This window comes from Erythranthe guttata, chromosome 9, assembly GCF_056151865.1.
Source record: "Erythranthe guttata isolate IM_541 chromosome 9, IM_541, whole genome shotgun sequence".
NCBI classification, from domain to species: Eukaryota; Viridiplantae; Streptophyta; class Magnoliopsida; order Lamiales; family Phrymaceae; genus Erythranthe; species Erythranthe guttata.
Window position 1 is genome coordinate 6,013,717 of NC_142541.1, and position 16,095 is coordinate 6,029,811.

General features: G+C 38.4%; 1 protein-coding gene and 1 non-coding gene across 2 annotated transcripts; one reads left to right on the forward strand and one right to left on the reverse strand.

The window, feature by feature from the left end:
- Positions 1-357: 357 nt before the first annotated feature.
- Positions 358-464, reverse strand: LOC148767952 (small nucleolar RNA R71). The gene has a single exon (XR_016033703.1). It is a non-coding gene; the product is annotated as a small nucleolar RNA R71 (small nucleolar RNA).
- Positions 465-1,026: 562 nt separating this feature from the next.
- Positions 1,027-2,392, forward strand: LOC148767953 (uncharacterized). The gene has a single exon (XM_088822708.1). It carries the CDS (start codon positions 1,027-1,029, stop codon positions 2,227-2,229), a length of 1,203 nt encoding a protein of 400 aa, XP_088678834.1. The 3' UTR covers positions 2,230-2,392.
- The last annotated feature ends 13,703 nt before the right edge of the window (positions 2,393-16,095 follow it).

Below are 16,095 nucleotides of genomic sequence, written 5' to 3' on the forward strand. Positions count from 1 at the left end.
CATGAGTACACCGTTCCAACACTCAATGGGTTTCAATCGAGCATCCAGCAGCCCCCCATTGAAGCCAACAATTTCGAAATTCGAGCGGGACTCCTTACTATGCTCCAAAACAATGGGTTATTCAGCGGATTAGCTCATGAAGATCCGCATCTCCACTTGGTCAACTTTCTCGAAACGTGTGATTCGCACAAGATGAACGGAGTATCCCCTGAAGCACTGCAACTCCGCCTTTTCAAGCACTCTTTGCAAGGAGCAGCCCGAGAATGGTTACAAACTCGTGCACCGCACTCCATCTCATCTTGGCCCCAGCTAGCACAGCTCTTCATGAATACGTACAACTCCCCAACCAAAACTGAGAGAATCCGGAGAGAAATACAAAACTTCTTACAAGAAGCCGGTGAAGCGTTTTTCGAGACGTGGGAGCGGTTCAAACAATTAATTCGGAGATGCCCCAATCATGGTCTTCAAGAGTGGCGGCAACTTCAAATATTTTATGACAGATTGCAAGATAATTCGAGAACGGTGCTCGATTCAGCAGCTGGCGGTATGTTCATGAGCCTGACCTATGACGAAGCTTACGAACTTTTGGAGCGAATCGCAAGGAACAAATACATGCGGGCATCGGACCGATCAAATAGCGGAGTCATAAAGACGGGAGGAATTTTGGAGTTAGACGGTGTCACCGCAATCACCGCCCAGTTAGACAAGCTATCAAAGCAAGTAGCAGCTTTGCAGACTCAGCAAGTCCATGCAATCCAAGGACCCGGCCAATGCTTAGAAGAAACGGAGTCTCTAAATTACATCAATGACACCAACCGACAACAGAGGAACCCGTACTCCAATACTTATAATCCGGGATGGAAAAATCACCCCAACTTTGGATGGGGAGGAAATCAGCAAGGACAAAGGCCAGCTCCCGAATTCCAAAATCCACCTCAAACTTCGGCCCAAGGAGTTGACCTCGCTGACATCTTAGCAAAATTCATGACATCAACTCAAGCTTCCATTCGAAATTAGGAGACACAGATGGGGCAACTTGCAACCCAACTAAATGCGAGGCCGTCGGGAGCACTGCCGTCGACTACGGAAGATCCTCGAAAGAGCAACATCGAGCAGTGCAATGTAGTGAGTTTGCGAAATGGGAGGCAATTAGAGAAAGTTCCTAAAAAGTCCGTTGCACCACCGCCTATTGTAGAGGAGCCCAAGAAAAAAACCGAGGTCGGGCCAAGCAACACAAAGATCACAGTAAGTGAACCTACTCCCAAGGTACCTTTCCCTCAACGTTTTCAAAACTCTAAGCTTGATATGCAATTTCAGTTATTTTTGGATTATCTTAAAAAGTTGCATGTTAATATTCCTTTTGTTGAGGCACTTAAGCATATGCCGAATTGGCTTAAGTTTATAAAGGAACTTGTATCGAAGAAGATGAGGCTTCCGGAGTGTGCAGCAATCATAGACCTCAATGAGCAAAGTAGTGCTATCCTTGCAAATAAAATTCCACCGAAGCTTAGAGATCCGGGCAGTTGCACCATTCCATGCACAATAGGTACTAGGTATTTTGGGCGGGCATTGTGTGATCAAGGGGCAAGCGTAAATTTAATGCCTTTATCAATCTATGAGAAATTGAATTTAGGAGAAATTAAGCCTACTTCCGTGACCTTGCAGCTAGCCGATAGATCTTTTACTCACCCTTTAGGTATAGTTGAGGATGTATTGGTTAAAGTAGATAAGTTCATACTCCCGGCTGATTTTCTAGTACTTGACATAGAGGAAGATGAAAATATTCCCCTTATCTTAGGACGCCCCTTTTTAGCAACTGGTAGATCAATTATTGATGTAGGAAAGAGAGAGCTAAGAATGAGTGTGGGGGACGAAACGGTGATCTTCAAGGTGTACCGGGTGGATGAAAAGCCTATTACGGCTAATGGATGTTATCTTCTTGATGAGGTAAGTGATTCTAAACTTTTTCCTGTTAAATTACATGATTTAAATTTTTTTGTGGATACTAACGTGCATGTAGGAGAACAAAAGAAAAAGGTTGAGTTGGTTACAACACCTATTCAAAACACCGTGATAAAAGACGATGTTGGCAAGCCTCATGACATCAAGAAGAATAAATTCAAGGGCATTCCTAAGCGAACCAGTCGAAAGAAGAATCGGATCAACCCATTAATTCAAGACTTTCTCCAAAAGGAAGTTAAGAGATGGGTTCAAAAGCTAAGGAATTGAAGAGAAGGAACAAAGTCTGGCTGAAGACTATAAACTTAGCGCTTCTCGGGAGGCAACCCGAGATTTTTGTTTTTATTTATTTATTTATGTTTCTTGTTTTATTTTATTTATTTATTTTATAAGCATGCAAGCTAATTAAATAAGCAATTTTTTTTATTTTCAGGGGTCAAAGTGCAATTTTGCACTTCACACGGCCGCACCAACAAAGGCTTAATTTCACACGGCCGTGTGAAAAATCTGGAAGCTACTGCCCAATTTTGGCAAATCGCACGGCCGTGCGAAAAATAGTTCAAAATCTCATACGGCCGTGCGAAACTCAACAGAAGCATAATAAAGGCGAGGGTGGAGAGAAAACCGGAGACGGCCAAGACGACTTATTCAGGTGTATTCTATCCTTAAACTTCGTGTTAATTACATTGAGGGCAATGTAAATTTTAAGCTTGGGGGTGGAAAATTACCTGTTTTTATGTGCTTTAATTTTTTAGTTTGCATGCCTGTTTTTATGTGCTTTAATTTTTTAGTTTGCATGCCTTAAAGTTTTTTTTTTATTTGAGTTATTTTATTTTAGTTTTTTCTTTCGAAAAAAAAAAATGTGTTTGAGATAAATGCTTCGATGAATCATGATGATGAAAGATGGTCGATGTTTAATGATGAAATTGCTTGCTTTGTCTTGATTTTGATCGAATTTTGGTGACCTTTTGATTCAAAGTGTCGTAAGAAGGAGTCATTGTTAGGAATCACGAATTATGTCTTGCTTTGGTTGAAAGTTTTGTGTTTTAAAACGTGGAATTAATTTATGCTATATCATATGCTATTCGGTTTTAGAACTTGCCTTAGGAATTTACAAAGTGAAATATTAAATTGTTGAGCAATTTGGGAAGTGATTTGGGCCATCTTTGAACCGTTTGAGCCTTTCAAGCCTACCTTTAAATTTTTATCATTCGAACCTTGATTGAGCCTTGGAGAAACGGTGTTCTTTCTTTTAGCCAATGTGTATAAGGTAGAATAAGTGGAGATTTTTGAAAAATTAACCCTTGGAGTTCGGTCGAAAAAAAAAAATTATAAGGTCCTTCTTCTTCTAAAAAAAAAAAAAAAAAAAAAAAAGAAAAAAAAAATGAGAAAGAGAAAGAAGAAGAGACTAGAAGGGAAAGTAAGGACTAGTTGTTGAATTGTTTTGAAAGCTCGATCCATTGTCTTAAGAGCAAAAGTGGAGACTTTTGAACTCTTCAGAATCGAGTTTATTAAAGTCCTTAGAGGTGAATTCATTGTTTCAAACGCCTATCTTTCAAAATGTGGCGTAATCACCTCAATTCAAGAAGCATAGCCACATATACCCATATTTCCTACCTCGAACCAAAAAGCCCAACATTTGAAAGCCAAAAAGTCCCAATGATCCCAATAGCTCAATTATTTGATACTAGCCGAGTAGAGAAATTTGGTGAGTCTTTGGAGTTGAATATTATTATGTAAGTATAAATTTTCTCCATTTTTAATTTGTAAATATGGGATACTTGAAGCGATAGCATGGTTTGTGGTTTTTAGCAATGGTGAGTGAATACGTATCTTTGAATTACGAGCTTGTAAGTTTTTGAGAATTGTCATGATAATTGCAAGTTCTGAAAAAATGAAAGTTGACCATTAATCTATGTGATGAGAGGCATTTGTTGAGAGTGTTGCTGTGAAAGTTGCTAGTTTTTGCTTGAGGACAAACAAAAGATCAAGTTTGTGGGTGTGTTAAGTATATATTTTTATACTTTATCGTACCTTTTTATTTGAGCTTTTGGTGTGATTTAACGATAATTGGTGGTTAAAAAGTTGATTTATTGTATTTTAGGTATAAATTGAAGAATTGGAAAAGTTTGAGGTCAAAACTGCAAATTTGGAGAAAATATGGGCCAAAATGAAAATAATCAAAAATATGCTGAAATTGGCTGAAAACAGGCCCGCACGGCCGTGCCAAAATTAGCCTATTTTTGGCACGGCCGTGCCAAATGCTGAATTTGGGCAGAAGGTTCGGCGATTCTCGCGCGGCCGTGCGAGAATTGCACTGATTTTCGCGCGGCCGTGCCAAATCACGCTGGAGGCAATTTTGGACTTTTAAACACACAAGGAAACCTAGAATCATCTACCAAGTTGGGACATCTATTTAAGCCCAAACCAAGCACGAATCAAAGGGGATTTTTTTTTGACACAACCTTGGAGCGAGAGGAGCGAGAGAACGAAGAATCGAAGACGGAGAATTGACAACTCTTCATCACAATTCTTCTTTTATCTATCTTTTATTAATTTATTCTTTTTATGTTTTTATTATGTTTTTCGTAGAGAACATGCGTAGCTAAGTTTTTAATCTAGGATTTTGTTGGAACCCTATGTAGGGATTGCGAACCCTTTTTCTTGAGATTATGCAATTATGATTTTATGATTATTTCTTCTACTTGTTATGATTGTTAGTGCATGAACTTGATCAATTTATGTGCTTTATCTGTGATTATTGGGATTGACTCGACAGAGCTATTTTGATAATTAGACGGTAAGTAGAAGAGCCTTCGAGTAGTTTTCACCGGATGAGTGTGTCAATTGCATGTGGTATCGTAGACATACAGATATTCACCTTAGGTAATCATTGTTGGGACTTATTCTTTAATGCTTTATTCATGATCGGATTGCATAGACATATAGTAATTTGGTTTTGGATAATAGAATTATAATACACGCGACAGCGGGTTATAATTAATATAGTGTCTCAGGTTAATAATCATGAATCATATATTTCATAATTGAGGGATTTTGGGTGAGCAATTCTTGCATAGGGGGAAGATAAAATCCTAGGTCCGTTTTTATTGATATTCTTTCTTGTTTATTTGCTTTCATAATTAGTTTAATTTATTTAGTTGATTAAATTTGACAATCTTGCGTAGGCTGGATAAAAATCATAATTGTTAGAATTTGGTACTTAGGATTAGATAATTTGAGTATTCCCTGTGGGATCGACATCCGACTCTCACGAGTCCACTTTTACTACTTGTTTGCGATACGTGCACTTGCGTGTTAGGTATTTAGCACCCAACAGTGCCACTTTGAGAAATACGGAGTCTCCAACTTCGAATTCTAAATCTCTTCTTCGAGAATTGGCGTAACTTTGCTGTCGGCTCTGGGCAGTACGCATTCTTTCTCGAATGTTCTGAATTATCTCGACAGTTTGTTGGACTAGCTCTGGGCCGAGGAATTTTCTTTCTCCAATTTCATCCCAATGGAGTGGGGATCGACACTTGCGACTGTAGAGAGCTTCGTATGGTGCCATTTCGATAGATGATTGGAAGCTATTGTTGTAGGCGAATTCGATTAGTGGAAGTCGCGATTCCCAATTTCCTCCGAAATCGAGAATACAAGCGCGGAGTAGATCTTCTAGGGTTTTGATTGTTCGTTCGGATTGACCGTCGGTTTGCGGGTGAAAAGCGGTACTAAAATTGAGGCGAGTTCCGAGGGTTCCGTGTAAGCTTTTCCAGAATTTGGACGTGAATCGAGGGTCTCGGTCAGAAATAATAGAGACTGGAACACCGTGGAGTCGGACAATTTCTCGGATGTACAGCTCTGCTAGTTTCTCTAGGCTAAAGGTCATTCGAACGGGAAGAAAATGGGCGGACTTGGTTAGTCGGTCGACAATTACCCAAATGGCGTCGGATCCTCTTTGGGTCTTTGGAAATCCTTGAACGAAATCCATTGTGACATCTTCCCACTTCAATTCTGGAATCAGATTGGACTGCAGTAGACCTCCGGGTCTTTGGTGTTCTGCTTTGACTTGTTGGCACACTAGACATTCGGCGACGAATTGGGCGATTTCTCCTTTCATTCCGGGCCACCAGTAGAGTTTCTTCAGATCTTGGTACATCTTGGTTGTTCCGGGATGGCAAGTGCACACGGTTTGATGGGCTTCGGTTAGGATTAGTAGGCGAATCTTGGAGTCGTTGGGCACATAGATGCGACTTTGGAATCGGACAATTCCTTCCTCGGAGATTCGGAAATTCGGATTGGATTCGAGGTTGTCGCGAACTTTAAGGACTTGGGGATCGGCTTGTTGAGCTGTCTTGATTGCTTCTGTCAGATTTGGCTAAACAACGAGGGCGTTGATTGATTTGCGGCTAAGAGCGTCTGCCACGACATTTGCTTTACCAGGGTGATAGAGTATTTCGCAATCGTAGTCCTTGACTAGTTCGAGCCATCTTCTTTGCCTCATATTTAGTTCCTTCTGGGTGAAAAGGTACTTAAGACTCTTGTGATCGGTGTAGATGGTGCACTTTTCGCCATAAAGGTAGTGTCGCCAGATTTTGAGTGCGAAGACGACAGCGGCTAATTCGAGATCATGGGTCGGGTAGTTCCGTTTGTACTCTTTGAGTTGCCGAGAGGCGTAGGCTATAACTTTTCCATTCTGCATGAGTACGGCTCCTAACCCTAGCTTCGAGGCGTCGCTGTAGACTATGAATTCTCCAGTTCTTTCCGGTAGTGCTAGAATTGGGGCAGAGGTGAGTCGATTCTTGAGTTCGGTGAAGCTAGCGTCGCATTCTGGGGTCCATTGGTATTTGACATCCTTTCGAGTGAGTCGAGTGAGAGGCGAGGCGAGTTTCGAGAAATCTTGTACGAATTTGCGATAGTAACCGGCTAGACCGAGGAAACTCCTTATCTCCTTTGCATTCTTCCGAATTGACCAGTTGGAAACTGCTTCTATCTTGCTGGGGTCGACGGAGATTCCACTTGCTGAGACTATGTGGCCAAGAAAAGAGATACTGGATAGCCAGAACTCACACTTTCTGAATTTGGCGTACAGCTGATGAGATCGAAGAGTTTGGAGAACGGTGCGGAGGTGAGAGGAATGATCTTCTTCCTTCTTGGAGTAAATGAGGATATCATCGATGAAGAAGATTACGAATTGGTCTAGATACGGGTGAAAGACTCGGTTCATGAGATCCATAAATGCGGCTGGGGCATTAGTTAGACCGAAAGGCATGACGATGAATTCGTAGTGGCCGTATCTCGTTCGGAAAGCGGTTTTCGGAATGTCGGACTCTTTGATCTTAAGTTGGTGATATCCGGATCGAAGATCAATCTTGGAAAAGACAGAAGAAACTTGGAGTTGGTCGAATAGATCGTCAATTCGGGGAAGAGGGTACTTATTCTTGATAGTGATTTTGTTGAGCTCTCGGTAGTCGATACAAAGACGAAGGGATCCGTCTTTCTTCTTGACAAACAGCACTGGGGCTCCCCAAGGTGAGTGACTAGGTCGAACGTAACCTTTGTCAAGCAGCTCTTGGATCTGATCTTTCAATTCCTTCAATTCAAGTGGGGCCATGCGATATGGGGCTTTAGAAATTGGTGCGGCTCCGGGAATTAGGTCGATTTCGAACTCAATCTCTTGATCGGGTGGAAGTCCGGGAATATCGTCAGGAAATACGTCTGGAAATTCTTGTACTGTTCGAACATCGGACAATTGAGCCTTGGCGTCGGGTTCGGGATTCACAACATCTACTAGATAGCCGAAATGCCCTTTATGAATGAGTTTCACGGCTTTTATGGCTGAGATAATGGGAATCGCAGTTTTGGCTAGGCTCTGAAATTTTAGGGTTTGGCCGTTGGGTAGAGGAAAGATAACTGTTTTCGGGGCACAGTCAATTTGGGCTTTATATTCGGTTAACCAGTCCATTCCTAAAATGATATTTAAATTGCGGATCGGAAGGACAATGAGGTCGAAATTCGTAGGTTGCGAATGAACTCGGATCGAACAGTTGATCACCACTAGGTTCGAGATCATTTCTTCGCCAGAGGGAATGAGTATGCTATAGTCGTGGTTCAAGTGACTAGGTTTTATCTTAAGGCTTCTAATCATATTCTCCGATATGAAAGAGTGAGTAGAACCAGAATCAATCAAGGCATAGACAGGTTCGTCGAAATGTATATAGTACCTGCTATCATTGAGGGATCTTGCTCAATCTGCTCCTTTGTCATAGCAAACACACGTCCTTGAGCACGATTCGGAGTGTTCGGACAATTCCTTGCTATGTGTCCGGTCTTTCTACATCTGAAGCACGTGTTCGTCCCTTGTGCACAAACTCCAAAGTGCGATTTCCCGCATCGTTGGCAAGTTGGTTTGGGCGGCTGTGGAAGTCCCGATTGACTCGATGGTTGGCTTCGGTTGCCCTTGAATTTGTGGTTGCCGAAGTTATCCTTCTTCCATGGGCGTTGACTCGTGCCTTGGGATCGACGATTCTGTTGGATCTCCTTTTCGTCTTGGGCTGCCATTAGGGCTTTGTCCACTAGTTGTCTGAAAGTCGAGGCGTCAGACATGCGGATATCTCGTCGGATCTCCGGTTGCAGGCCACGGATGAAGTGATTCTTTTTCTCTTCGGGGTCTCGAGCGATGAATGGGGCGTAGAGACAGCCACGTTCGAAGCGGCGGATGTACTCGAGCATTGGCAATTCACCTTGACGAAGTTCTAGAAATTCCTTCAGTTTGTGGGCACGTACGTCTATGGAGAAATATTTTTCGAAGAATTGTAGTTTCAAGTCGGTCCATTGTATAGTGTCGAGGTCGACTCCTTCTCTGACTCCTTCCCACCAGTGACGAGCCTCGTTTCGGAGTAAGAAAAGAGCGCAATGCACACGATCACAATCGGTCATTTGCATGTAGTCGTAGATCACTTCTAAGGATTTGACCCATTCTTCGGCTATTATCGGATCGGTTCCACCATGAAATTCGGAGGGGTTCATTTTGAGAAATCGTTCGTCAATGGCGTGAGGTGCTGCTTGAGGAGGAGGCGGAGGAGGATGGTTTCGTTGGAGAAGTTGGTCAATTTGTCTTTGGTGGTTTTGGGCTTGTTCTCGGATAAGGTTCGAGAGGTTATGGATGGTTTGGTTATGTTTGGTTGGTTCATTAGTGGGAGTGCCTTGGGAATTCCGGGTTTGTCGTCTTGCCATAATTTTCTATAACCTATCATGCAATTTATAAGTAAAGCACATAAATAACTAAAACACATAATACACATAACATTACCGAATGGACGAGTCATCGTGTCTCGTTAGTCTTCAAGCCCGGCTTTTGGTTCGTACGAGTTTTCTATAAACAATGCTCTGATACCACTGTTGTAGCACCCCCCTCGGGTCGGGCGATAAATCGAACCGGTTTATCGGAAAACTTTATTTAGATAGCGGAAGCAAAAGGGATCTCTTTGTAATTTTTAAAACTTTTGAGTAGGACCAAAATGTAATTTAATTAAAATCTCTTTTTGGGGCATTTGAAAGCCTTGAGAATTTCGAAACTCCTTAGGGTGATTTGGGTCGTTAAAAATTTTTCTCGTTTCAAAAGAAAACTTGGGAAAGGGAGATTATTATTCGAGTGCTACATTTATCTAACTATAGGTTCTAATTCGGGTTCGAGAAGAAATCAGAGTTTTAGAATATTTGGTGAATAGGGATTTTCGGGCAATAAATGCAATTATCGAAAATAAGCGGACCAACTATATTATTATCAAAATAAGGCCCGTACTAGATAAGAGTTTAATTTCCCTAAGGGGGAAATATTAGAGTTTAAGGAAACGGAAATACGGAAATCGTTTATAAGTTACATCACCAAAAATAACATAAGCATAGTTTATAGACCCCTCGTACGACCCTCCAAAAGCTTCGGCCAAGACTCCGATTCACTACTCGATCCATTCCGATGCGGGATTTCTACTACTACCTGCAATCAAAGAAGTATCTATATGAGCTATTAAGCCCAGTAAGAAATGCGAATGGATAACGAGGTTTTAAAATATGGTTTTACGTACTTATAATAGTATATACACATAAGCATTACACCTTACCATTCGTCGGCAAACGAACACACACACATAAACACGAAAATTCATTCAAGCACGTAAACCGATGCAAATGCTGAAAATTACCATTTTACCCTTTTTATCGACTCAAGTGCATGGAAATTACTAATTCACCCTTTTCGTGCAAGTGCATGAATGAAAACATTTTCTGTCTTTCGGATCCGCGAAGTATTAACTTCCTTACTTGGGTGATAAGCCTATTATTCTGAGCCCGTTCTTTCGGTGGAATCAAACCACCCCTTTTTCTATAGTAACTATGGTTGGGATACCGGCCCCCCGTATCCCCGACTTATCCAACCCCAAGCATTCCATTAACCTTTCCTTTCGTAAAAATGAAATCTCTTTTTATGCAAGACCATGAGACGAATGAGACTCTAAAAAAAATGACGACTCTACGACATCACAAATATCAATCAACGAGCATACAAATAAAATTCAATTATCCACATAATACACACATATACACGGTAATTACACACATATCATACACATATATACATATAGCTATTTAAGCATATCACATAATTCACATTATTATCGTATCATGTATTTATATAAAACACACACACACATACAGCAGCATACACACACACACGGCACACACATATACACATAACATGCAGCACACACACACACACACGGCACACACATATACACATAACATGCAGCACACACACACACTTTAATTAGCATTTAATTAGCAACTCATGCTCTTAAAGCACCAACATTTCTATGTTACTTTAATTAGCATTTAATTAGCAACTCATGCTCTTAAAGCACCAACATTTCTATCTTTTCATTTATGGGATTTCTCCCCCTTTTACTCATTTAATGAATTAAAAATTCTTACAGCACCTTAACATAGTTCAGCTGCAGATTTTTAACCATTAATTCACCTTCCCACAATTAATACACAAGGCATAATGATTAGCACACAAGAGTTCTATTTATGACACATGCACAAGCAATATTTCGAAATAATAGCAAATAGCATCCAAACATTCTCAAATTTAATTATAGGCTGCATAACGGACTAAAATCATATGCAAAAAGAATTTTTCAATTTCCTCAAAAATTGGATTTATAAAAATTAAAATACTCGGCAAGTAGTATTGAAGCCAAAAATGATTTTCCCAACAAATACTAATTCTAAACTAAGGCCAAATAGCAAATAATCAAATTCCACTTACTCCTACTGAGATTTTAAAGATGAAAACATTTTTCATGCCAAAATTTTGAGAAATTGCAGATTAGTCCTAAAGATTCATAGATCTACACATGCAACCCCAAAAATCTTGAAAACTCATTTTCTTTTTCCATAATTCCCAAAAATTCGAAATATCAAACCTTTAAACCCAAAATTCTTAGATTCACAGATTATGACATTGATTAGACATGCAAGAACACAAATAACAAGATTAGCACAAGATTTCGGATTTTACACAACAAGCCCTAATTTTTCGAAAAGTGAAGAAATCTTTTAGGAAATTTCAAAAATCCTTTTTCATACTATGATACCCTTCGATTGGAGCAAGAAATTCGAGATTTCTTACCTATCAAGAGTGTTTGGCCGAAGAAAGAAAAACCTTTAAAAGAAAAGAGGGTTTTTAGAGAGAGAAAGGATGATGAAGAAAATGAATAACACAAGGATACAATGTTACCTCCTTCAAGAAGTGGCTCCAAGATTGAACTAAGCTAGTTGAATGGAGAAGGTAAGAGCTTTGATATCAAGTTGGGAGGAGTTTAAATCTCCCGTAAGAGGGCAAGTGTTTTTGATGGTGTTTTTAGCCTATTCAAGGGTGAAGCTTATATAGGGGATTTGCATTTTGATTTCTCTATTTTTTTTCTTGAAGAATTTTGAGGTGTTGGCCGATGGAGGAGGTGATGCTTCGGTGGTGATGGTGAAGAGAAGACAAGCGGGAGTATAGGTGTAAGAAGATGAAGATAGATGGGTGTCTCTTGGGATGACTTAGCATGCTTGAGTGTAGGATTAGTGTAAATCCTCACTCTTTGCCAAGTGTCATGCATCTTTTCTAATTATTTATTAATTAATAAAATCACTAATTAATCCCACACACACATATATCCGAACACACACACACACACATATATTTAAATATGTATTTCACTCATGTAGGTCTAGCATGCATAGGCATATAGCTATATATGTATGCATACATTTACGTATTTATGCATGTGTTATGCATGTGATTATTATTAAGTCATGAAATAATATTAATAAATTACTTATACACATAAGTCACATAATTTAATCTAGCACATAATTATCAATAATTAATTTACTTAACCACGTAATTATCGAAATAAAATTGGCACGTAATCGTCCAATAATTTCCTAGCACATAAGGATAATCAACTAGGCATATACGGATTATTAGTATAGGCAATATAAGGCACTTAAGGAATTCAAGTTAGTGAAATTACTAATGATTTCTACGTGAGAATTTTCGGGTTATGGAGTTTTGGTTACGGATTAGGGTTTCGAAAATGTGGGGTGTTACATAGGGTAATGATACACAACATCAACAAGAAAAGTTTTATGAATTAATGAACAAACATGGACCTCGTAATCTTGTTAGATGATTTCATATTCTTATCATACCATAAAAGATGAAATAAGAGTACATCAGAACATTCAACATGATATACAATACCAACGAAAAGATTCGACTAATAATGATTAATAAAGCCTATTCCCCAAGTATTTTCATCGTGCTAGAAATGAATGAAACCTCCAAAATATACCTGACTAATTCGACATTCCTGGAGCTTTAGCAATAGCCACAAGCTAAGAAAAAACCTCTTTATTTTTAAGAAACTTCTTTGTGCTCTTCATCTTCGTCGGAAGAGTCGCCGCCGCCGACCGGCAACACCGCTATCGCATAAGATCGGCTGGGATGGGGAGAAGTGGTTGCGTTCTTATATGAAGAATTTGGGGAGTTTTGCTTTTATTTTTTCTTGTAATTTTGTTAATTGATTATGATTATTGTAATATTTGTTTAATGGATATATTACATTTTTTTGTTGAGTTTGTAACGTTAATTAGGTAATTTATATAACCGTACAATGTGTGTATGATGGTGTACGATCTGTTTTTACTGGGTTCGTACTTTTATTTAAAAAATCCCAGTATCGTACTAGATCGTACTAAGTCGTACAAAAAAAATCAACGGATGAGATTAACTGATACGCTTTTTCCTCACGTATAAATTACCGCAAGTATACAATAGCGCATTTTGCAGAACAGTGGTTCCGGATATCGATCCACAGGGACCTTGTAGATTCACATGCTAATTAGTGTAATCATATTATCTAGCCGATCGTAAATAATTGGAATGGTGATAAACCCTAGTTTAAAAGCATGCAAGATCATAAACATGCAAGTATAGAATGTACGTAAATAAAATAGCGACCACTCAACATGGGAGGGCTTCGATTTAAAAGGGACTTCTAGGGACAAATCCTGAGTTCTAATTACCACCATTTAGACCAAAATAAATAAAAAAATTCATACCTACATCACATGCATAATGCTGTTTCAACTATTGAACTTTGGAGATAAACATGAAACTCAAGCTACTCAGATCATTAAGTCAAATAATCGAAGCTTGAATGGCCTTGCCAGCTTTTCCTAGATTGACGTTATTAATTGCGAATTTTGCAAGTTATTGAATGAGAGTGGAGGTATGCTCGAGTGTACTTATATTATTTGTTGTGATCGAGTTCCTTCATTATTAATTAAAAAAAAAATCTACTGTACTGATCTAGTATATATATATATATATATATATATATATATATATATATATATATATATATATATATATATATATATATATATATATATATATATATATATATTTATGTGCCGATTTATTTTCATTAATTAATTTCCATTGCGATTGTTATGTGGCCAATTCAGGGGACTGGACGGGCAGAAAGGGAGCCACAAATGCTTGTGTCTTATTGGCGCAATATATTTCGGGGTATGCAGATATTGAACGGAGTAGCAGACGACTCAACTCCAACATAATAGCTTTGATATAGCTAGCTAGCCCTTTTAGGTACGTGAATATTTCCTAGCTGTTGTTCGGATACATTTACAGTTATTGCTTATGTGAACATTGTAGCTAAATAACCCTAACGCGTTACATAAGGCAAGTATTGTAATTGTATAATTGTTCGATTTTCTGCAATTATGTCCATTTCTTTATATAAATAACCCAATATCGGTTCACTGTCAATTAACACATCTTTCACCATCGAGAGATACGACAACGGAGGATATCTATGCTGCTCAATGTCATAACTCATGAACAGAACAAATGACTTTCAAATTTGCAATACAAATAAGATTTTTTCGCCAATTTAATAATTAATAAAGACATGGTACAGGGTGTCTAGGATATTATTAAACCCAATAATTGCAAGGTGGGAGGTGTTTAGGCATTTTGCCCATGTAATATAAGATACAAACATATGCAGAAAAACGAGGACCAGAAGAGATCGACAATATTGACCCCTTTTTACTTTAAAATGAAATTCTGGATTGATTTGCAGAAGAAATAACGTACCAATTTTTTGATGTATTCGTAAGCAAAAACCGAAACTTCGGTTGTTTGTCAAGCAAGAAGGTCAACAGACTTGCAACTAACTTTAAATCAATGAGGTGGTCTTGTAATATGTTTTCTGCATGTAGAGCTAAAATACCAGAGCAAGTATTTTATGCTAAAACACAACCAGATTAGTCGGGGGTAAAATTCACGAACATACAGACATAGACATGAATAAAGTCCAGCTATTACAAAAGAAAACTAACTCCAACAGAAATAAAACAAGCACGCAGGAAGTAGAAAAAACGCGTCACAACTACATGCAGAGTTCAAGAGAAACAAAACACATTCCGTTCTATACCATTGGATATAAAGAAAGCAAGAATTTATCAAAAAGAAAATAAGGGCATACACGGTACACCTAGGGAAGGCCTCTTGCAATGAGATGATAAAGGAATAAAGGAATAAAAAGATTTAAAGATAGAGAAAACCAATCAGAAAAAAAACAAATACCAAATACAACTAACTTTGTTCGAAACAAATTTAAAAGGAGTTTTTTGCCTGAAAGAGAAACTTTTAAACTTTTCAATCAACACAGAATGATAGAAGTCTTGCTTACTGTTTAAGTTCTTGCATATAGTATACAATGTATTCTATTTTCGTCATCAAATAATGGTCATCAAATCTAATGTTATGCCTCACGTAATTAGCCCACCTCAATCTGCAGCCTCTCCACAAATTTTCAATCCTGATATATACATATACATATACACACTCAAATTAATCTAGTCCACTTCTCACTCTATTATGTTATATATTATTAACAAGCATGTTAAAAGTGGTGTTGCCATTTCAGATAGTAGGTGGGGCTTTCTTTAATATAATTTAAGATATATATATATATACAACAATTCTCCAAGATGACACAAATAGTAGAGGTTGGAACTTGGACATCATAAAAATAAATCATCAAGTGTGTGCAAAACGATAGCAAAAACTGTTTCTTATATTTCCGAAATTATGAGAAAAAAAGAGCATTTTGGGTGCACAAAAAGTATAAATTAGGAAAATATTTCTACACACGTAAAATAGTTTGAGTGACTAAAGCAATAAATAGATGCATGAATTCAACTTTTACGAATCTAGTCGATACAAGGAAAGTTATTCCTATGCAATGCCAATCTAGTAATATTTGTAAATTCTATGACAAGGCTAATTCAGCTCTATATTCTAACAAAAAAAATAACTTACTTCCTCAAATATGAGCACACTTCAACGTAGTTTTCCATAATAAAGAAAATGAACTTTAAAAGCCATACAAAGAAATGATTAAACCCCAATAAATACCTGTGGCCGTAGTATTTTGCCGTTGCTCTATGTATCTTAGAGCTTTAACTTTTGACCGGAATGCTCTTGAAACACCC

Excerpts from the sequence above, each read along its gene's own strand:
- LOC148767953 (XM_088822708.1), top strand. The coding sequence starts at position 1,027 with ATGGGGCAACTTGCAACCCAACTAAATGCGAGGCCGTCGGGAGCACTG.